At 47.2% G+C, this 22,717-nt stretch overlaps 1 protein-coding gene across 2 annotated transcripts in view; it reads right to left on the bottom strand.

Moving 5' to 3' along the window:
* The window catches only part of ccz1 (CCZ1 homolog, vacuolar protein trafficking and biogenesis associated), a 66,363-nt gene that overhangs the window by 7,416 nt on the left and 36,230 nt on the right, over positions 1-22,717 (bottom strand). For both annotated transcript variants that reach the window (XM_070900771.1, XM_070900772.1), the window contains 5 exons: positions 18,847-18,958; positions 13,320-13,353; positions 8,842-8,959; positions 4,002-4,160; positions 3,768-3,895 (listed from right to left, as the gene is read on the bottom strand). In XM_070900771.1, coding sequence (XP_070756872.1) covers positions 3,768-3,895; positions 4,002-4,160; positions 8,842-8,959; positions 13,320-13,353; positions 18,847-18,958 — 551 coding nt within the window. The remainder of the gene's footprint in view (positions 1-3,767; positions 3,896-4,001; positions 4,161-8,841; positions 8,960-13,319; positions 13,354-18,846; positions 18,959-22,717) is intronic.

Below are 22,717 nucleotides of genomic sequence, written 5' to 3'. Positions count from 1 at the left end.
AGGATGGTATGTTGCCTCCCTAGTGCAAGGGTCAAGGATGTCTCGGAGTGGCTGCAGAGCATTCTGGAGAAGGAGGGTGAACAGCCAGTTGTTGTGGTACATGTAGGTACCAACGATATAGGTAAGAAGTGGGAAGAGGTCCTACAAGCTGAATTTAGGGAGCTAGGAGTTAAATTAAAAAGTAGGACCTCAAAGGTAGTAATCTCTGGATTGCTACCAGTGCCACATGCTAATCAGAGTAGAGGGAGCATGATATTTAGAATAAATACGTGGCTTGAGCAGTGGTGCAAGAGGGAGGGATTCAAATTCCTGGGACATTGGAACCAGTTCTGGGGGAAGTGGGACCTGTACAAAAGGGACGGTCTGCACTTGGGCAGGACTGGAACTGATGTCCTAGGGGTAACATTTGCTAATGCAGTTCGGGAGTGTTTAAACTAATATGGCAGGGGGATGGGAACCTATGCAGCGAGACAGGGCGAAGTAAAATGGAGTCAGAAACAGATGGTAGAAAGGTAAAAAGCAATAGTGGAAGGTCGAGTAAACAAAGGCAAGAAACAAAAAGGGCCACACTACATCATAATTCTAAAAGAACAAAGGGTGTTAAAAAAACAAGCCTGAAGGCTTTGTGTCTTAATGCAAGGAGTATCTGTAATAAGGTGGATGAATTAACTGTGCAAATAGATGTTAACAGATATGATGTGATTGGGATTACAGAGGTGTGGCTCCAGGATGATCAGGGCTGGGAACTCATCATCCAGGGGTATTCAACATTCAGGAAGGATAGAATAAAAGGAAAAGGAGGTGGGGTAGCATTGCTGGTTAAAGAGGAGATTAATGCAATAGTTAGGAAGGACATTAGCTTGAATGATGTGGAATCTATATGGGTAGAGCTGCAGAACACCAAAGGGCAAAAAACGTTAATGGGAGTTGTGTACAGACCTCCAAACAGTAGTAGTGATGTTGGGGAGGGCATCAAACAGGAAATTAGGGGTGCATGCAATAAAGGTGCAGCAGTTATAATGGGTGACTTTAATATCCATATAGATTGGGCTAACCAAACTGGAAGCAATACGGTGGAGGAAGATTTCCTGGAGTGCATAAGGGATGGTTTTCTGGACCAATATGTCGAGGAACCAACTAGGGGGGAGGCCATCTTAGACTGGGTGTTGTGTAATGAGCGAGGATTAATTAGCAATCTCGTTGTGCGAGGCCCCTTGGGGAAGAGTGACCATAATATGGTGGAATTCTACATTAGGATGGAGAACGAAACAGTTAATTGAGAGACTATGGTCCAGAACTTAAAGAAGGGTAACTTTGAAGGTATGAGGCATGAATTGGCTAGGATAGACTGGCGAATGATACTTAAGGGGTTGACAATGGATGGGCAATGGCAGACATTTAGAGACCATATGGATGAACTACAACAATTGTACATCCCTGTCTGGCGTAAAAATAAAAAAGGGAAGGTGGCTCAACCGTGGCTATCAAGGGAAATCAGGGATAGTATTAAAGCCAAGGAAGTTGCATACAAAGTGGCCAGAAATAGCAGCGAACCTGGGGACTGGGAGAAATTTAGAACTCAGCAGAGGAGGACAAAGGGTTTGATTAGGGCAGGGAAAATAGAGTATGAGAGGAAGCTTGCAGGGAACATTAAGACGGACTGCAAAAGTTTCTATAGATATGTAAAGAGAAAAAGATTAGTAAAGACAAACGTAGGTCCCCTGCAGTCAGAATCATGGGAAGTCATAACGGGGAACAAAGAAATGTCAGACCAATTGAACAAGTACTTTGGTTCGGTATTCACTAAGGAGGACACCAACAACCTTCCGGATATAAAAGGGGTCAGAGGGTCTAGTAAGAAGGAGGAACGGAGGGAAATCCTTATTAGTCGGGAAATTGTGTTGGGGAAATTGATGGGATTGAAGGCCGATAAATCCCCAGGGCCTGATTGACTGCATCCCAGAGTACTTAAGGAGGTGGCCTTGAAAATAGCGGATGCATTGATAGTCATTTTCCAACATTCCATAGACTCTGGATCAGTTCCTATAGAGTGGAGGGTAGCCAATGTAACCCCATTTTTTAAAAAAGGAGAGAGAGAGAAAACAGGGAATTATAGACCGGTCAGCCTGACATCGGTAGTGGGTAAAATGATGGAATCAATTATTAAGGATGTCATAGCAGCACATTTGGAAAGAGGTGACATGATAGGTCCAAGTCAGCATGGATTTGTGAAAGGGAAATCATGCTTGACAAATCTTCTGGAATTTTTTGAGGATGTTTCCAGTTGAGTGGACAAAGGAGAACCAGTTGATGTGGTATATTTGGACTTTCAGAAGGCTTTCGACAAGATCCCACACAAGAGATTAATGTGCAAAGTTAAAGCATATGGGATTGGGCATAGTGTGCTGACAAGGATTGAGAACTGGTTGTCAGACAGGAAGCAAAGAGTAGGAGTAAATGGGGACTTTTCAGAATGGCAGGCAGTGACTAGTGGGGTACCGCAAGGTTCTGTGCTGGGTCCCCAGCTGTTTACACTGTACATTAATGATTTAGACGAGGGGATTAAATGTAATATCTCCAAATTTGCGGATGACACTAAGTTGGATGGCAGTGTGAGCTGCGAGGAGGATGCTTGCTATGAGGTTGCAGAGTGACTTGGATAAGTTAGGTGAGTGGGCAAATGAATGGCAGATGAAGTATAATGTGGATAAATGTGAGGTTATCCACTTTGGTGGTAAAAACAGAGACAGACTATTATCTGAATGGTGACAGATTAGGAAAAAGGAAGGTGCAATGAGACCTGGGTGTCATGGTACATCAGTCATTGAAGGTTGGCATGCAGGTACAGCAGGCGGTTAAGAAAGCAAATGGCATGTTGGCCTTCATAGCGAGGAGATTTGAGTACAGGGTCAGGGAGGTGTTACTACAGTTGTACAGGGCCTTGGTGAGGCCACACCTGGAGTATTGTGAAGAGTTTTGGTCTCCTAACTTGAGGGAGTGCAGCGAAGGTTCACCAGACTGATTCCCGGGATGGTGGGACTGACCTATCAAGAAAGACTGGATCAACTGGGCTTGTATTCACTGGAGTTCAGAAGAATGAGAGGGGATCTCATAGAAACGTTTAAAATTCTGACGGGTTTAGACAGGTTAGATGCAGGAAGAATGTTCCCAATGTTGGGGAAGTCCAGAACCAGGGGTCACAGTCTAAGGATAAGGGGTAAGCCATTTAGGACCGAGATGAGGAGAAACTTCTTCACCCAGAGAGTGGTGAACCTGTGGAATTCTCTACCACAGAAAGTTGTTGAGGCCAATTCACTAAATATATTCAAAAGGGAGTTAGATGAAGTCCTTACTACTAGGGGGATCAAGGGGTATGGCGAGAAAGCAGGAATGGGGTACTGAAGTTGCATGTTCAGCCATGAACTCATTGAATGGCGGTGCAGGCTCGAAGGGCCGTATGGCCTACTCCTGCTCCTATTTCTTATGTTCTTATGATTTATTTGTGACTCTCATAATTTACGGATCCCAGTTTTGGTCTCCCTGCCCCAACCCTACAAGTGGAAACATTTTCTTCACGTCTACCCTATCAAACCTTTTCACAATGTTGAAGGCTCTATCAGGTCACCCCTCAAGCCTTCTCTTTTCTAGAGAAAAGAGCCCCAGCCTGTTCAGGCTTCCCCGATAGCTATAACCTCTCCGTTCTGGTATTGTCCTGGTAAATCTAGGGAGGAGGAGGTGATTGGGTTCCAAGACCAACAGCCACTTACCGTTAACTTCGATCAGATTCGCGTTCTTCTGGTTCAAAATTACGTAAAGCTCCCGCTGGTCAGACTTCTTACCAACGACCCAATAATCCGTCATCGACTTCACGATGATCTCTTCGTCCTCGTCAGCTCTGCGTAAATTACAACATGCAAATTAAGCAAAAAAAGCCCCCGCGCTCCCCTTGAATCATCTGCTCATCTTTGCACAGCGTTAATTTAAGAAAGCAGAGACGATACCGTGAGAAATCACTGTTAATGTCCCCCAGGATCTTCATCAGGTCCGGGTGGACCGAGGTCAGGGACATGCTGGCTGTCTTACGCATGTGAATGGTGGTTTTCTCAGCGAGGTTCATGTGATTGAAGTAAATAAACTTGAAGTGAGGTTCCTTTTCAGGTCTGCAAGGTAGGGAAATATATCAACGTTTTCTTAATGCAAATGGTATTTTCAAATGTATCTTTTTTTTACTTAATTCAATGTAATTTACAGAAGACTTGCATTTGTATAGCGCCTATCTCAAAGCACTTTACAGCCAATGAAGAACTTTTGGAATGTAGTTACTGTTGTAACGTTAAGTCGTGCTCCCACCCCTACCCCTCCTGTCAGCCCCCGCTCCCCTCGTCAGCCCAGCCCCCCGCCCCCCCCCCCGCTCACCTCTCCCCACCGGCCCCTGTCAGCCCTCAGCCTGACAACTGCTTGGAGAGTAATTGCCAAAAATATTCCTGTAACGAGAGAGTTGACGAATGTTAAGTGTTATTGTTCATACACGCGATGGTGCCTGAGTTGGGAGACAGATTTCAGAAGCTTGCTCCACAGAGCCACCTAATGGCCAGAGGTTGCAACTACATTGTGACAGTTGACGTAGCAAGATTGAATGGGAAATGTTGACATAGCAATGGCGAGAGGAAAGTTTCGCCCAAAGTGCCGTCCTACCCAAGATTTGTCATCGTTCAGTGGAATTGCTTGCCACTGTCAGTTTCCTCATTCCCTGTTGGTCAAGTCTATGTTTTTCCATTCCCTAATTGGTCATTCTCTCCAATTATATTGCGCAAAACCTGTCCCCTCCCCACCTTCGGGTGCTGGCTGCCAATCACACGATGGCGATCGGCGCAGTGTGCGAAGAGCTGCACGCTCTCACTCCTCGGCCGACCCCCGGCATGACGCAGTCCGCGCACGGGGTGCTAATCCTCAACGGGCAGCTTGAACTGGTCGAGCGAGGTAGCAAAGCGGCAGAGGCTGGTGGAAGTGAGTGGAATGCATTCTGCGTGACCAACCTCAGCACATGCCGCCTGGCCTGCACAGCATGTGGGCCATCCCTGACAGCACCCTGTCCTGTAGGGTGCAGAGAGAACCTGTTGAGGAGAGACCCTGTTGACAGGGGGAAAAGGGAGAGAAGTAGAGATACCCTGTTGTGTGGGTGGGGGGCACAGCACAGAGGAAGGAGGGACGGGGGTTAGCTGGCCCAAGTCACTGTGGGCAACACCATAGTTCTACACTAGTATTACAAAACAATAGCAACTTGTATTTATATAGCGCCTTTAACGTAGTGAAACGTCCCAAGGTGCTTCATAGGAGTATTACGAGATAGAAATTTGACACCGAGCCGCATAAGTAGAAATTAGGGCAGGTGACCAAAAGCTTGGTCAAAGAGGTAGGTTTTAAGGAGCGTCTTGAAGGAGGAAAGAGAGATAGAGAGCCGGAGAGGTTCAGGGAGGGAGTTCCAGAGCTTGGGACCCAGGCAGCTGAAGGCACGGCCACCGATGGTTGAGTGATTATAAACAGGGATGCTCAGGAGGGCAGAATTAGAGGAGTACAGACATCTCGGGGGGTTGTGGGGCTAAAGGAGATTACAGAGATAGGGAGGGGGGAGGCCATGGAGGGATTTGTAAACAAGGATGAGAATTTTGAAATCAAGGTGTTACTTAACCAGAAGCCAATGTAGGTCAGCGAGCACAGGGGTGATGGGTGAGCGGGACTTGGTGCGAGTTAGGACACGGGGCAGCCGCGTTTTGGATCACCTCCAGTTTGCAGAGGGTAGAATGTGGGAGGCCAGCCAGGAGTGTGCTGGAATAGTCAAGTCTAGAGGTAACAAAGGCATGGATGAGGGTTTCAGCAGTGGATGAGCTGAGGCAGGGGCGGAGACGGACGATATTGCGGAGGTGGAAATAGGAAAAAGGGTAAAACATCCCAAATTTATTTAAAACTTTGTGAGGGAGCCACACGCCATGCCAATGGCTCAGAGGGGACTACACCAGAGAAGCTCGCCACCTGTTGTAGGGCACCTACATTGTGCATTGCAAAAACTACTGGACTCAGCCGTTATAACTTGATATAATCATCAAAAGTAAAGGTCTGGCATCCATTTCACACTCATTCACATTGCACTTAAAAATTAATTAACAATATGGCTGATCCTGGATATCGAGTAACTAGAGACCAATCCCATTAAAAATGCTTTTGATGATCACGAACAATAGTGCGACTCGGTCCCCTCACAGACTGAGCCATAAGGTCCTTGTCGATGTGCGACTAGTTCGAACCACCAATTCTTGTACTAATGCAGGTTTTGTTGTGTCGAGCCTTGTTTGGAGACACAAGGGGGCCCATTAAGGTTTTAGGTGAAGTCAATCAGTGTGAATGCCCCCCTGAGTTCTCGATCAAAATCGATCCAAAGTCAGATAAAACAACCGGCTTTAATGATTCAGGACAGACTCCACGTCACACGGTCAGTCTCAAAGCTGCAGAGTGCCACTAACTAACCGCTGGCCTAACGAGTAAATTCAGGGCACTCCACATTTAAGTACCGAAGGCACCCCAGTAACCCACGCACAAAACCCGCTCTTGGCAAAGGCAAACAGCATCGGCATTTCTGTAATATTTGCAGATCTTTTTACAGTTACACAAGTTGTGATCATTTTTTATTTTATACTGGGCACCACACTATGGAAAGAAAGAAAAAGACTTGCATTTATATAGCACCTTTCACGACCAGCAGACGTCTCAAGGTGCTTTACAGCCAATGAAGTACTTTTGGAGTGTCGTCACTGTTGTAATGTAGGAAACGCCTTAGCCAATTAGCACACAGCAAGCTCCCACAAACAGCAATGATATTTGAGGAATAAATATTGGCTCGAACATCTCCTAATTAAAGGCCGCTCATTGCTCCATTACATTTCTGCCTGCTAATCTTTGATTCCAAGTTATCCGGGCCAGATCCCTCCTCAATTTATTGAAATTAGCCCTCCTCCAGTTAAATATTTTTATTCTAGATTGCTCCTTGTCCTTCTCCACAACTAATCTAAACCTTAGGAATAGTGATACCAGGATCACTATTGCTGAGATGCTCTCCAACTGTGACATGTTGTAATGTAGGAAACTCGGCAGCCAATTTGCGCACAGCAAGCTCCCATAAACAACAATGTGATAATGACCTTTTGTTATGTTGATTGAGGGATAACTCCCTTGCTCTTCTTCGAAATAGTGCCATGGGATGTTTTATGTCCACCTGAGAGAGCAGACGGGGCCTTGGTTTAAAATCTCACCCGAAAGACGGCACCGCCGACAGTGCGGCACTCCCTTAGCACTGCACTGGGAGTGTCAGGTTAGATTTATGTGCTCGAGTCCCTGGAGTGGGACTTGAACCTACAACCTTCTGACTCCGAGGCGAGGGTGCTACCCACTGAGCCACAGCTGACACTCTCGGGAAAATGTTGAGGTGGTAGAGAGGGTACAGCGCTGATTCATGAGGATGTTGCCTGGTCTGAGGAGATTAAGGGACGATTTGATAGAGATGTTTAAAACTATGAAGGGATGGAAAAAGATTTTTAAAAAGAAAGACTTGCATTTATATAGCGCCTTTCACGACCTCAGGACGTCCCAAAGCGCTTTACAGCCAATTTCCCTGAGGGCGCACTGGATGTGTGCACTGAAAGCAGTCTGTCGAATTAGCCGATCTCAGCTCGGGTAACAGTGCCACAATTATACAGAATTATTTACAAATTACAAGAGTGAAACTATAGTCATTCGTACTAAACCAGTTGGTGTTCATCCTCCGAAGGGGCTGTAGTCCTAATCCCATGTGGAAGTCCTGTTCGTACATCGCGTTATCTCCTTCAATCACCTCTCTATACCTGTTCTTAAATGTTGACTTGGTCTCGGTTTCAGTCACTAACTCCATTAGACCATTCCACAGCCTCACACCGCTCTGTGTAAAAAATACTTCCTCCTGCTCTTTGTCCTAAATCTCTTACATTTAATCAACATCACTAAAAAAGCAGATATGATCTGGTCACTATCACATGGCTGTGTGTGGGAGCTTACTGCGGACAAAACTGGCTGCTGCGTTTCCCACATTACAACAGTGACTACTCTCCAAAAGTACTTCATTGGCTGTAAAGCGCCTTGTGACGTCCGGTGGTCATAAAAGGCGCTATATAAATGCAAGTCTTTCTTTTTTTTGCACTGCCTCAATATCCTTCCTATAGCGTCGAGCCCAAAACTACACACAGCTCCGATTGTCGTCTTACTAGGATTCTATATCGGAATAAATATTGGCCAGGACACTGGGGAGAACTCCTCTGCTCTTCTTCGAAATAATGCCATGGGATCGTTCACCCGAGAGCGCAGACGGGGCCTCGTGTTTAACATCCCATCTGTAAAATGACACCTCTGACAGTGCAGCACTCCCTTAGCACTGCCCTGGGAGTGTCAGCCTTGGTCTCGGGAGTGGGACTTGAACCCACAACCTTCTGACTCAGAGGTGAGAGTGCTGCCCACTGAGCACTAAGGATGGCAGTGTCAGATCATGTCTTGGCCTTTATCCTGTGAACCTGAACAGTGTCAGTCGGTACTTCACCACATTGAGCCCGATCGCAGCCTCACACAGGGTGGCCAGGAGATGGCGATGTGCAGCAGAAACACTGGCTCATGACTCTCCTCTCCCAATCCAATCGCACCGAGGCCGGGTTTAAGATCCCCCCCGGCTCAGCAGAAAGTTGAAACCAGTTTGTTATAAAATGCCCACGCCCCTTTTTGCCGCACAGCACACCGCGTTACCACCAGAGGTCTGCTTATACTCACGCTGATAATCTCTTGTTTGTATTGAACTGTTCACAAATGTCGGAAGCCAGGAGAGTGAGCTGTGGCCCCACAAGGTTGTCCAGCCTCTGGCAAAACTCCCTCGTGAGTTCCACAGATGCTAAGGAGACACAAAGACAACATTAATACACAAGGGGCTCAATTTTCCCCAGTATTTTTTTTTTGAGGAGGCTGCTTTTTCTGACTTAACTTAAAACTCCCCAGTTTCCCCAACCAACTTGCACCAGCGTAACTCAGTTAGTTACATTTTTTTTAACTAAGTTTTTTTTTCCTCAAAAGGGGGCGTTACCAGCCACTGACGCCAATTCTGGCCATTTAGGCAACTTTGGCCAGCCAATAGTTACTCCATTTCTACTTAGGCCAGCATATGTGGCCTCTCCAGAAAACCCTTGCGGAGAGTTAACGAAATTGGCGCATGTAGGTACATTGGAGGCCATTCGGCCTGGGCTAGAGGCGGGAAGTGGAGCGGACCTGGACCGGCACAAAATTGGAGGCCACAGAGCGGCGGGAAAGCACCGGAGAGGCTCGGCGGGGTAGGGTACTCACCGAAGCTGACCAGGAAGGCACCTCACTCGGAACTCTACTGCGCATTCGCGGCCATTTCAGCGACATCAAGAACATCAGTTTTACCCCCTGCGCATGCGCAGAAGGCCCGCCTCCTTTTTCCAGCGCCGACCACAGGCTCCACCACCCGAGGCGACTAGCCACGCTGCGTGGCTGCAGATTAGAGGCCAAACATCGGGGAAACTTCGAAGATTTTTTTCTGGCGCATCTATTTACCTAATTAAGTGGCGCAACTCAGGCAATACGCCAGAAAACGGGCTCGGGGAAAATTGAGCCCAAGGAATGGAGAACCAACGACGGAAACGGGGGATGCACAAGGAGCCAGAATTGGAGGAACGCAGAGATCTCGGAGGGTTTCCGGGCTGGAGGAGGTTACAGCGATAGGGAGGCGAGGCCACGGAGGGATGTGAACACAAGGCTGAGAATTGTTTACATTCGAGGCGTTGCCGGACCGGGAGCCAATGCAGGTCAGCGAGCGCAGGGGGTGATGGGAGAATGGGATGCCAAATAATTCTTCATTGCGTTTTCTCAGCAAACTCCACTGATTGCCTCATATTAGGATGACACGACAACGTAGATAAATGAATGAGTGTGAAGTTTATACCTGGAATTTTAGAAATGGAATTTTAAGAGAGTGACCGACATACAATATAAAAACTCTGGCAACATTTAAGAAATAAATGTAAATAAATTAAAATAAATAAATTAATTAAATAAATTACCATAATATGGTAGAATTCTTTATTAAGATGGAGAGTGACACAGTTAATTCAGAGACTAGGGTGCTGAACTTAAGGAAAGGTCACTTTGATGGTATTAGACATGAATTGCCTAGAATAGTCTGGTGAATGATACTTAAAGGGTTGACGGTGGATAGGCAATAGCAGACATTTAAAGATCACATGGATGAACTTCAACAATTGTACATCCCTGTCTGGAATAAAAATAAAACGGGGAAGGTGGCTCAACCGTGGCTAACAGGGGAAATTAAGGATAGTGTTAAATCCAAATAAGAGGCATATAAATTGGCCAGAAAAAGCAACAAACCTGAGGACTGGGAGAATTTTATAATACAGCAGAGGAGGCCAAAGGGTTTAATTAGGAGGGGGAAAATAGAGTATGAGAGGGAGCTTGCTGGGAACATAAAAACTGACTGCAAAAGCTTCTATAGATAAGTGAAGAGAAAAAGATTAGTGAAGACAAACTTCAGTCCCTTGCAGTCAGATTCAAGTGATTTTATAATGGGGAACAAAGAAATGGCAGACTAGTTGAACAAATACTGTGGTTCTGTCTTCACGAAGGAAGACACAATTAACCTTCCGGAAATACTCGGGGACCGAGGGTCTAGTGAGAAGAAGGAACAGAAGGAAATCCTTATTAGGCGGGAAATTGTGTTAGGGAAATTGATGGAATTGAAGGTTGATAAATCCCCGGGGCCTGATAGTCTGCATCCCAAAGTACTTAAGGAAGTGGCCCGAGAAATAGTGGATGCATTGGTGACCATTTACCAACAGTCTATTGACTCTGGATCAGTTCCTATGGACTGGAGGGTAGCTAATGTAATGCCACTTTTAAAAAAATGAGGGAGAGAGAAAACGGGTAATTATAGACCAGTTAGCCTGACATCGGTAGTGGGGAAAATGTTGGAATCAATTATTAAAGATGAAATAGCAGCGCATTTGGAAAGCAATGACAGGATCGGTCCAAGTCAGCATGGATTTATGAAAGGGAAATCATGCTTGACAAATCTTTTGGAATTTTTTGAGGATGTAACTAGTAGAGTAGACAATGGAGACTCAATGGATGTGGTGTATTTGGACTTTCAAAAGGCTTTTGACAAGGTCCCACACAAGAGATTGGTGTGCAAAATTAAAGCATATGGTATTGAGGATAATGTATTGACGTGGATAGAGAACTGGTTGGCAGACAGGAAGCAGTGAGTCGGGATAAACGGGTCCTTTTCAGAATGGCAGGCTGTGACCAGTGGGGTGCTGCAGGGCTCTGTGCTGGGACCCCAGCTATTTACAATATACATCAATATATTGAGTGTAATATCTCCAAGTTTGCAGATGATACTAAGCTGGGTGGCGGTGTGAGCTGTGAGAAGGATGCTAAGAGGCTGCAGGATGACTGGGACAGGTTAGGTAAGTGGGCAAATGCATGGCAGATGCAGTATAATGTGGATAAATGTGAGGTTATCCACTTTGGTGGCAAAAACACAAAGGCAGAATATTATTTGAATGGCGGCAGATTTGGAAAAGGGGAGGTGCAACGAGACCTGGGTGTCATGATACATCAGTCATTGAAAGTTGGCATGCAGGTACAGCAGGCAGTGAAGAAGGCAAATGGTATGTTGGCCTTCATAGCTAGGGGATTTGAGTATAGGAGCAGGGAGGTCTTACTGCAGTTGTACAGGGCCTTGGTGAGGCCTCACCTGGAATATTGTGTTCAGTTTTGGTCTCCTAATCTGAGGAAGGACGTTCTTGCTATTGAGGGAGTGCAGCGAAGGTTCACCAGACTGATTCCCGGGATGGCAGGACTGACATGAAGAGAGACTGGATCGACTGGGCCTGTATTCACTGGAGTTTAGAAGGATGAGAGGGGGTCTCATAGAAACATATAAAATTCTGACAGGACTGGACAGGTTAGTTGCAGGAAGAATGGTCCCGATGTTTGAGAAGTCCAGAACCAGGGGACACAGTCTAAGGATAAGGGGTAAGCCATTTACGACTGAGATGAGGAGAAACTTCTTCACTCAGAGAGTTGTTAACCTGTGGAATTCCCTGCCACAGAAAGTTGTTGATGCCAGTTCATCGGATATATTCCAGAGAGAGTTAGATGTGGCCCTTATGGCTAAAGGGATCAAGGGGTATGGAGAGAAAACAGGAAAGGGGTACTGAGGGAATGATCAGCCATGATCTTATTGAATGGCGGTGCAGGCTCGAAGGGCCGAATGGCCTACTCCTGCACCTATTTTCTATGTTTCTATGCTGCAATAGGGGGAAAGAGAGGTAGCGAGGTGGAGAGCTTGGGGCCTAGGCAACAGAAGGCACGGCCACCAATGGCTGAGCGATTATAATCAGGGATGTCCAAGAGGGCAGAATTAGGGGAGCGCAGACATCTCAGGGGGGTTGTGGGGCTGGAGGAGATTACAGAGATAGGGAGGGACGAGGGCATGGAGGGATTTGAAAATAAGGATCAGAATAAACAGGCATTAGCAACTTGTGAGCAACTAGCATTATTGAATTGTGAGAAAAGCTATCTGAACTGACTGAGCTGCCTCCACTCTGGAGCCTGGCCCCCTCAGATTGCTGAGGTGCATTGTTATCTGGTAATGACATACAGCACCGAGTGATCAATTAGATCTCCAGGCCATTCGAGCATCCACAACCAAAGAGAAGCCACATCTCTGCTAATTAATCTGCTCAGCACCTCACCTTGGAACACTGGGAATAATTTAAAAGGGACACATGGATGTGTGTTTCAGAATAAATAATTTAAAAACTAGATATTAACTATATTCGGGTTTCTTAAAAACAACCGTTGAAAAGTAAGCAGAATTAAGAACATTACAGAGGGTTCCTTAGGGACAGCTAAAGAGTGAAATGAAAGTTTCTTGTTGCTTTTTATTTTATTTTTCAACTGTACAACAGGCGTTTAACAGTAGTTTTTATCTTTACATTGCACTCAGAATTGTTTCAACTTCAACTAAGGGCCCGAAATTGATGAAGGCCTCTGCCTGCCCAAGTGCCCCCCAGGAGGAATAGATGTGTCGAGCTGGACAAATGAAGGGAGATGGCATTCCTCGTCCATATTCCTCACGTGATCTTTAATGGGAAAGCGTATGTATATTGGAAATTAAAACCAGCCTCAATCTATTAAATAAAGCAACTCACCATCAATCAGGAAACAGACCACTGCACTCATGGCCTGGAAACAAGAAACACAACCTATAAGCATCCAAAATGCTGAAACCTAAAACACTCTACATATTGTGAGTCTGATTATGTTGAATAAATAAATAAAATGTCAGATCCTCAAATCAATGGTATTGTTGAACATAAACAGGAGCTGCACAGACCCACAATGCAATACACGTGCATTGAACCGCTGAATACCGTAACGCCCGTTATCATACCCAACTTAGCATCAATCACTCTTTTCTTTCTGGACGATATTTATGCTCGTTTGCTGATCTTTGCAACACACAATCTATTTAATTGATGCAGTGAATCAGGAAAACCAGATATACACACTGCGGGATATTGAGTGAGGAACGTGATGGATATACAGTGGGATAACTACAAAGGGATATAGACGGTGGGAAAGTGTGAGGTTATCTACTTTGGTAGGAAAAATAAAAAAGAAAATTATTATTTAAATGGGGAGAAACATATAAGATTATGAGGGGGCTTGACAAGGTGGATGCAGAGAAGATGTTTCCACTGATGGGGGCGACTAGAACTAGGGGGCATCCCATTTAAAACAGAGATGAGGAGAAATTTCTTCTCTCAGAGGGTTGCAAATCTGTGGAATTCGTTGCTTCAGAGAGCTGTGGAAGCTGGGATATTGAATGAATTTAAGACAGAAATAGACGGTTTGTTGAACGATAAGGAAATAAGGGGTTATAGGGAGCGGGCGGGGAAGTGGAGCAGAGTCCATGATCAGATCAGCCATGATCTTATTGAATGGCGGAGCAGGCTCGAGGGGCCGTATGGCCTACTCCTGCTCCTATTTCTTATGTTCTCATTAAAATACTGAGGTACCGAGGGAACTGGGGGTCCTTGTACATGAAACACTAAAGGTTAGTATGCAGGTACAGCAAGTGATCAGGAAGGCAAATGGAATGTTGGCCTTTATTGCGAGGGGGATGGAGTATAAAAGCAGAGAAGTCCTGCTACAACTGTACAGGGTATTGGTGAGGCCACACCTGGAGTACTGCGTACAGTTTTGGTCTCCGTATTTAAGGAGGGATATACTTGCATTGGAGGCAGTTCAGAGAAGGTTCATGAGGTTGATTCCTGAGACGAAGGGGTTGTCTTATGAAGAAAGGTTGAGCAGGTTGGGCCTATATTCATTGGAGTTTAGAAGAATGAGAGGTAATCTTATTGAAACTATAAGATTCTGAGGGGGCTTGACAGGGTAGATGCAGAGAGGATGTTTCCCCTCAGGGAATCTAGAACTAGGGGGCATAGTTTCAGAATAAGGGGTCGCCCATTTAAAACGGAAATGAGGAGGAATTTCTTCTCTCAGAGGGTCATGAATCTTTGGAGTTCTGTACCCCAGAGAGCTGTGGAGGCTGGGTCATTGAATATATTTAAGGTGGAGATAGACAGATTTTTGAATGATAAGGGAGTAAAGGGTGATGGGGAGCGGGCTGGGAAGTGGAGTTGAGTCCCTGATCAGATCAGCCATGATCTTATTGAATGGCAGAGCAGGCTCGAGGGGCCGACTCCTGTTCCTATTTCTTATGTTCTTATGATATGCAGTGAGGAATCTGATAGATATACTGTGGGATCTGAAGGAGATTAACGCTTGTGACTGGTTTTCACTTAAATTACCCATTACCCTTTTTATACAGTAAATTCGCCAACATCCCTAGTTTGTGGGATCATTGATTTTAAATGATTTGGTGTCTCCACTGTTAGTCTCTGCTGGGAGATCCACATCACAACATAGCAAACTGAAAGGCTTTTAGCTTTTTTTGCAGTAGCAAGCTGAAACTACGGAGCAAAACACATGACGGATAAAGAACTCCAGAACCCGTTCCCCACCTTGAATAAACTCGATATGCATCGTGCAATCGACCATCAAATATATCAATCTAGACATTACTTAAATGGACTGAATACTTCCTGACTTGGAAATATATCGGCCATTCCTTAATCGTCGCTGGGTCACAATCCTGGAACTCCCTCCCTAACAGCACTGTGGGAGTACCTTCACCACACGGACTGCAGCGGTTCAAGAAGGCGGCTCACCACCACCTTCGCAAGGGGCAATTAGGGATGGGCAATAAATGCCGGCCTGGTCAGTGACACCCACATCCCGTGAACAAATACATTTTTAAAAAGCACGAGGAGTTAAACATACTGAAAACCAAAGTTATTCACATGAAAGATCAACGCGATTTGCTGCACCATCTTGGGGTCAGTCAATCATACTGACATTATTTGAGCAATGAAGTGACCCCTGAATTGATCTATTTCAATCTGCCAAATGGACCGATATTCTTTACAAATTCAACATATAAAACAATTGCCAGCAACAATCATTGAACTTGCAAAGGGTATTTACTCAGAGACTGATCTGGCCTCTAAAGCTCTGCGGCGTAGCTCAACATCTCAAGTACCCAGCCAACATTCCTCTTGAAACATCTGATTTCATTTAAGAAAGACTTGCATTTATATAGCGCATTACAAGACCTCAGGACGTCCCAAAGCGCTTTTTAGCCAATGAGGTACTTTTTAAAATGTAGTCCCTGTTGTAATGTAGGAAACACAGCAGCCAATTTGCGCACAGCAAGCTCCCACAAACAGCAATGTGATAATGACTGGACCACCTGTATTTAGTGATGTTGATCTAAATCTTTACCACGGAGGTCAGGGCAGGTCAGGTGTGAAGAACTGCGACCGTTTAATGCGATAGATGGTGCTACCCGTCACTGGTCAGCCGCGAGGCTCGGGAGGAGGTTCAGTAACCCGGCCACACCTGGAAAGTGCCAATGGTTCCAGGTGGGCGGGACCCTGGGGGAAGGGGGGCGGGGTCTGAGGGAGGGGGCGAGGCCCCGGGGAGTGGAGGCGGAACCCTGGAGGAAGGGGGTGGAGGCGGAATTCTGGGGGAGTGGGCGGGGCCCCGGGGGGAGTGGAGGCGGTACCCTGGGGGAGTGGGGGCGGGACCCGGGGAGGAGGGACCCCCGAGGGTGGGGAGTGGGGGCGTGGCCCCGGGGAGGGGGGCGGGGCCCCGGGGGAGAGGGAGGCCCCGGGAGGATGAGGTGGCGCAGCCCAAGGACAGAACGGATGAAAGGAGGAGCGATTGTGGAGAGCCTCGTGCTTGCTTGCCCCGCACTACAGGTGAACAGGACGATCTCGGGCTTGAATGATCGTCAGCCCACGATAGTGATAGTGATGGAGATGATCTACCAGAAACAGTGATCACCCAGAAGACATTTGTTGTAAACCCTAACCTGCATTGACTTGCCCTAGTCCCGCGTTACTGGCCAGGTGAAGATTCCCTCTCCAGCCAGGTGTCTCTCTCAGCGCTATAGCTTCACTGGACATGTGGAGATTGCGTGCTCTTCATCCAGTACAATCTAATGAGATGGTTTTGTGGTGCAGCGATCAGTTACCACCTTGCTCCAACAACTGCATCACCAAAGAACATTTCTCAGATCCCTGAACAATGCCGCTATCAATCAGCATTAATCGAGAGGGGCATGACAGCGGCTTAGGTTGGTATCAAATTAGCATCAGTTATTTGTTTTGGCTGTGTCGCCAACCACTGAGGCGAGGGCTCCATACACAATTCTGCTCTTCCTGCCAACTCACGATTGTTTTAACTCCCGTAACAATTTACAACTTGCCATATTAGACAAAAACAAAAATAAAGTCACTACAGATACAGGACTTTAATAGCTACTTGGCTCAGTGGGCAATACTCTCGCTTCTGAGCCAGAAGGTTGTGGGTTCAAATCCCACTCCAATCTAGCTGACACTCCAATGCAGTACTGAGGGAGCGTTGCACTGTCGGAGGGGCAATACTGAGGGGGCACCGCACTGTCGGAGGGGCAGTACTGAGGGAGCGTTGCACTGTCGGAGGGGCAGTACTGAGGGAGCGTTGCACTGTCGGAGGGGCAGTACTGAGGGAGCGCCGCACTGTCGGAGGGGCAGTACTGAGGGAGCGTTGCACTGTCGGAGGGGCAGTACTGAGGGAGCGTTGCACTGTCGGAGGGGCAGTACTGAGGGAGCGTTGCACTGTCGGAGGGGCAGTACTGAGGGAGCGTTGCACTGTCGGAGGGGCAGTACTGAGGGAGCGCCGCACTGTCGGAGGGGCAATACTGAGGGAGCGTTGCACTGTCGGAGGGGCAGTACTGAGGGAGCGTTGCACTGTCGGAGGGGCAGTACTGAGGGAGCGTTGCACTGTCGGAGGGGCAGTACTGAGGGAGCGTTGCACTGTCGGAGGGGCAGTACTGAGGGAGCGCCGCACTGTCGGAGGGGCAGTACTGAGGGAGCGTTGCACTGTCGGAGGGGCAGTACTGAGGGAGCGCCGCGCTGTCGGAGGGGCAGTACTGAGGGGGCACCGCGCTGTCGGAGGGGCAGTACTGAGGGGGCACCGCGCTGTCGGAGGGGCAGTACTGAGGGGGCACCGCGCTGTCGGAGGGGCAGTACTGAGGGGGCACCGCACTGTCGGAGGGGCAGTACTGAGGGAGCGCCGCATTGTCAGAGGGGCAGTACTGAGGGAGCGCTGCACTGTCGGAGGGGCAGTACTGAGGGAGCGCCGCACTGTCGGTGGGGCAGTACTGAGGGGGCACCGCACTGTCGGAGAGGCAGTACTGAGGGAGCGCCGCATTGTCAGAGGGGCAGTACTGAGGGAGCGCTGCACTGTCGGAGGGGCAGTACTGAGGGGGCACCGCACCGTTGGAGGGGCAGTACTGAGGGATCGCCGCACTGTCAGAGGGGCGGTACTGAGGGAGCGCCGCACTGTCAGAGGGGCAGTACTGAGGGAGCGCTGCACTGTCGGAGGGGCAGTACTGAGGGGGCACCGCACCGTTGGAGGGGCAGTACTGAGGGATCGCCGCACTGTCAGAGGGGCGGTACTGAGGGAGCGCCGCACTGTCGGAGGGGCAGTACTGAGGGAGCGCCGCGCTGTCGGAGGGGCAGTACTGAGGGAGCACCGCATTGTCAGAGGGGCAGCACTGAGGGAGTGTCGCGCTGTCAGAGGGGCAGTACTGAGGGAGCGTCGCGCTGTCGGAGGGGCAGTACTGAGGGAGTGCTGCATTGTCAGAGATGCCGCCTTTCGAATGAGACGTTAAACCTTAAAAGATCCCACTGTGCTACTCGAAGAGGAGCAGGGTGATGTCCTGGTCAAAATGTATCCCCTAAACCAACATCACTAAACAGATTATCTGGTTATTTATCACATTGCTGTTTGTGGGGGCTTGCTGTGCGCAAATTGTCTGCTGCATTTTCCGACATTACAACAGAGGCGACACTTCAAAAAGTGCTTCATTGGCAGGAAAGCACTTTGGGATGTCCTGGTAATCTGTTTTGTTGTCATTTTTTTAGACAGACAGAGAGAGAGAGAACAGTCTCCACCTTCTTACCCGTTTTCGAAGCCTCTTTCATTCAATGATGACTTGTGGCGAGACTCTGCCTCCCACTATATATCTGTCTGTTTGTAACGTTGACGACAGTTAGAACTCACCTTGTAGACAATCAAATGCAACTCTTCATAGACGCTGTCTGTGTTCACAAAGATCCTGGGGAAGCGCACAGCCGCCTCGGGATCGTGGATATTATACGGGCCGGTGAGAAACCTGAGGAGAAACAAAGACCTTGGGGATTAGAATCCTCTGGGGAAACGGAGGGCGACGGCAGAGTAACAGACGGGACGCGGCGGAGGCAAGCCCGCGACCTTTTGTGAACCAGCGCGGCAAACGCTCAATACCAGCGCCGGAGTTTATTCTGGCCATGCGGCAAAATCCGTTCAAAGCTCGGAATCATGCCAGAACACATTTAGTGATAGGCACACACAAACCGACCACTCATTCCCTCCGCACACCAAAAGCAAAACGCTGCAGATACTGAGAAATCGGAAATAAAAACAATGCTGGAGAACACTCAGTGGGTGAGGCCACGTCTGAGGAAAGGTCACAGACCGGAAAGGTTAACTCTGAGGAAAGGTCACGGACCGGAAAGGTTAACTCTGAGGAAAGGTCACTGACCGGAAAGGTTAACTCCGAGGAAAGGTCACTGACCGGAAAGGTCACAGACCTGAAACGTTAACTCTGAGGAAAGGTCACAGACCTGAAACGTTAACTCTGAGGAAAGGTCACTGACCGGAAAGGTTAACTCCGAGGAAAGTCACAGACCGGAAAGGTTAACTCTGAGGAAAGGTCACTGACCGGAAAGGTTAACTCTGAGGAAAGGTCACGGACCGGAAAGGTTAACTCCGAGGAAAGGTCACGGACCGGAAAGGTTAACTCTGAGGAAAGGTCACGGACCGGAAAGGTTAACTCTGAGGAAAGGTCACGGACCGGAAAGGTTAACTCTGAGGAAAGGTCACTGACCCGAAACGTTAACTCTGAGGAAAGGTCACAGACCGGAAAGGTTAACTCTCTCTCTCTCTCCCTCTCCACAGATGCTGCCTGACCTGCTGAGTGTTTCCAGCATGTTCTGTTTATATATTTAATTAAAAGGAGTGCTGTGGATTTGCAGCACTGAACCCAGATTTACAGAGCAGAGTATGGAGAGATGGTGCAAGCAAGGCGTTCAATGCCTAATGATATCTGGGGCACAGTTTCCTGCAGCCGTGTACAACACAAAATATTAACCCCCGATTACCCGAGACAGTCCTTCAAGGGGATCAGTGCTTGGATGGGGAGTGAGGCACTTTCAATTGTGCCAAACAGCAGCTATTAAAGCAAATGCTTATTTGCCACATCTTCCTTTTAACACTTATAGATAGTTATATTGGAAGTTCTTGCTTGACAATTGCTCCCTCAACCAAAACACAGATTCAAATGCTCTAGCCATCCTAGACTGGGTGATGTGTAATGAGAAAGGACTAATTAGCAATCTTGTTGTGCGAGACCCCCTGGGGAAGAGTGACCATAATATGGTAGAATTTTTTTTATTAAGATGGAGAGTGACACATTTAATTCAGAGACTAGGATCCTGAACTTAAGGAAAGGTCACTTCGATGGTATGAGACGTGAATTGGCTAGTATAGACTGGCAAATGATACTTAAAGGGTTCACAGTGGATAGGCAACGGCAAACATTTAAAGATCACATGGATGAACTTCAGCAATTGTACATCCCTGGCTGGAGTAAAAATAAAACGGGGAAGGTGGCTCAACCGTGGCTAACAAGGGAAATTAAGGATAGTGTTAAATCCAAGGAAGAGGCATATAAATTGGCCTGAAAAAGCAGCAAACCTGAGGACTGGGAGAAATGTAGAATTCAGCAGAGGAGGACAAAGGGTTTAATTAAGAGGGGGAAAATAGAGTATGAGAGGAAGCTTGCTGGGAACATAAAATCTGACTGCAAAAGCTTCTATAGATACGTGAAGAGAAAAAGATTAGTGAAGACAAACTTCGGTCCCTTGCAGTCAGAATCAGGTGAATTTATAATGGGGAACAAAGAAATGGCAGACCAACTGAACAAATACTTTGGATCTGGCTTCAAGAAGGAAGACACAAATAACCTTCCGGAAATACTAACGGACCGAGGGTCTAGCGAGGAGGAGGAACTGAAGGAAATCCTTATTCGTCAGGAAATTGTGTTAGGGAAATTGATGGGATTGAAGGCTGATAAATCCCCAGGGCCTGATAGTCTGCATCCCAAAGTACTTAAGGAACTGGCCCTAGAAATAGTGGATGCATTGATGATCATTTTCTAACATTCTATTGACTCTGGATCAGTTCCTATGGACTGGAGGGTAGCTAATGTAACACCACTTTTAAAAAAAGGAGGGAGAGAAAACGGGTAATTATAGACCGGTTAGCCTGACATCGGTGGTGCGGAAAATGTTGGAATCAATTATTAAAGGTCAAATAGCAGCGCATTTGGAAAGCAGTGACAGGATCGGTCCAAGTCAGCATGGATTTATGAAAGGGAAATCATGCTTGACAAATCTAGAATCTTTTGAGGATGTAACTAGTAGAGTGGACAAGGGAGAACCAGTGGATGTGGTATATTTGGACTTTCAAAAGGCTTTTGACAAGGTCACACAAGAAATTACTGTGCAAAATTAAAGCACATGGTATTGAGGGTAATGTATTGACGTGGATAGAGAACTGGTTGGCAGGCAGGAAGCAGAGAGTCGGAATAAACGGCTCCTTTTCAGAATGGCAGGCAGTGACTAGTGGAGTGCCGCAGTGCTCAGTGTTGGGACCCCAGCTATTTACAATATACATCAATGATTTAGATGAAGGAATTGAGTGTAATATCTCCAAGTTTGCAGATGACACTAAGCTGGGTGGCGGTGTGAGCTGTGAGGAGGATGCTAAGAGGCTGCAGGGTGACTTGGACAGGTTAGGTGAGTGGCAAATGCATGGCAGATGCAGTATAATGTAGATAAATGTGAGGTTAACCACTTTGGTGGCAAAAACAGGAAGGCAGATTATTATCTGAATGGTGACAGATTAGGAAAAGGGGAGGTGCAACGAGACCTGGGTGTCATGGTACATCAATCATTGAAGTTTGGCGTGCAGGTACAGCAGGCAGTGAAGAAGGCAAATGGCATGTTGGCCTTCATAGCAAGAGGATTTGAGTATAGGAGCAGGGAGGTCTTACTGCAGTTGTACAGAGCCTTGGTGAGGCCACACTTGGAATATTGTGTTCAGGTTTGGTCTCCTAATCTGAGAAAGGACGTTCTTGCTATTGAGGGAGTACAGCAAAGGTTCACCAGATTGATTCCCAGGATGGCAGAACTGACATATGAGGAGAGACTGGATCGACTGGGCTTGTATCCACTGGAGTTTAGAAGAATGAGAGGGGATCTCATAGAAACATAAAATTCTGATGGGATTGGACAGGTTAGAGGCAAGAAGAATGTTCCCGTTGCTGGGGAGTTCCAGAACCAGGGGTTACAGTCTAAGAATAAGGAGTAAGCCATTTAGGACCGAGATGAGGAGAAACTTCTTCACTCAGAAAGTGGTTAACCTGTGGAATTCTCTACCGCAGAAAGTTGTTGAGACCAGTTTATTAGATATATTCAAAAGGGAGTTAGATGTGGCCCTTATGGCCAAAGGGATCAAGGGGTATGGAGAGAAAGCAGGAATGGGGTACTGAGGTTGAATGATCAGCCATGATCTTATTGAATGGCGGTGCAGGCTCCAAGGGCCGAATGGCCTGCTCCTGCACCTAATTTCTATGTTTCTATGTTTCTCAGTCTCACTGCTCTTCATGGAACACAAGAACATGAGAAATAGCAGCAGGAGTAAGCCCCTCGAGCCTGCTCCGCCATTTAATACGATCATGGTTGATCCGATCATGGACTCAGCTCCACTTCCCTGCCCGCTCCCCATAACCCCTTATCATCTTATCGCTTAAGAAACTGTCGATCTCTGT

The sequence above is a fragment of the Pristiophorus japonicus genome, chromosome 15 (genome assembly GCF_044704955.1).
Source record: "Pristiophorus japonicus isolate sPriJap1 chromosome 15, sPriJap1.hap1, whole genome shotgun sequence".
NCBI classification, from domain to species: Eukaryota; Metazoa; Chordata; class Chondrichthyes; family Pristiophoridae; genus Pristiophorus; species Pristiophorus japonicus.
Note: the sequence above shows the minus strand (reverse complement) of the source record. Positions and strands in the feature narration are given on the sequence as shown.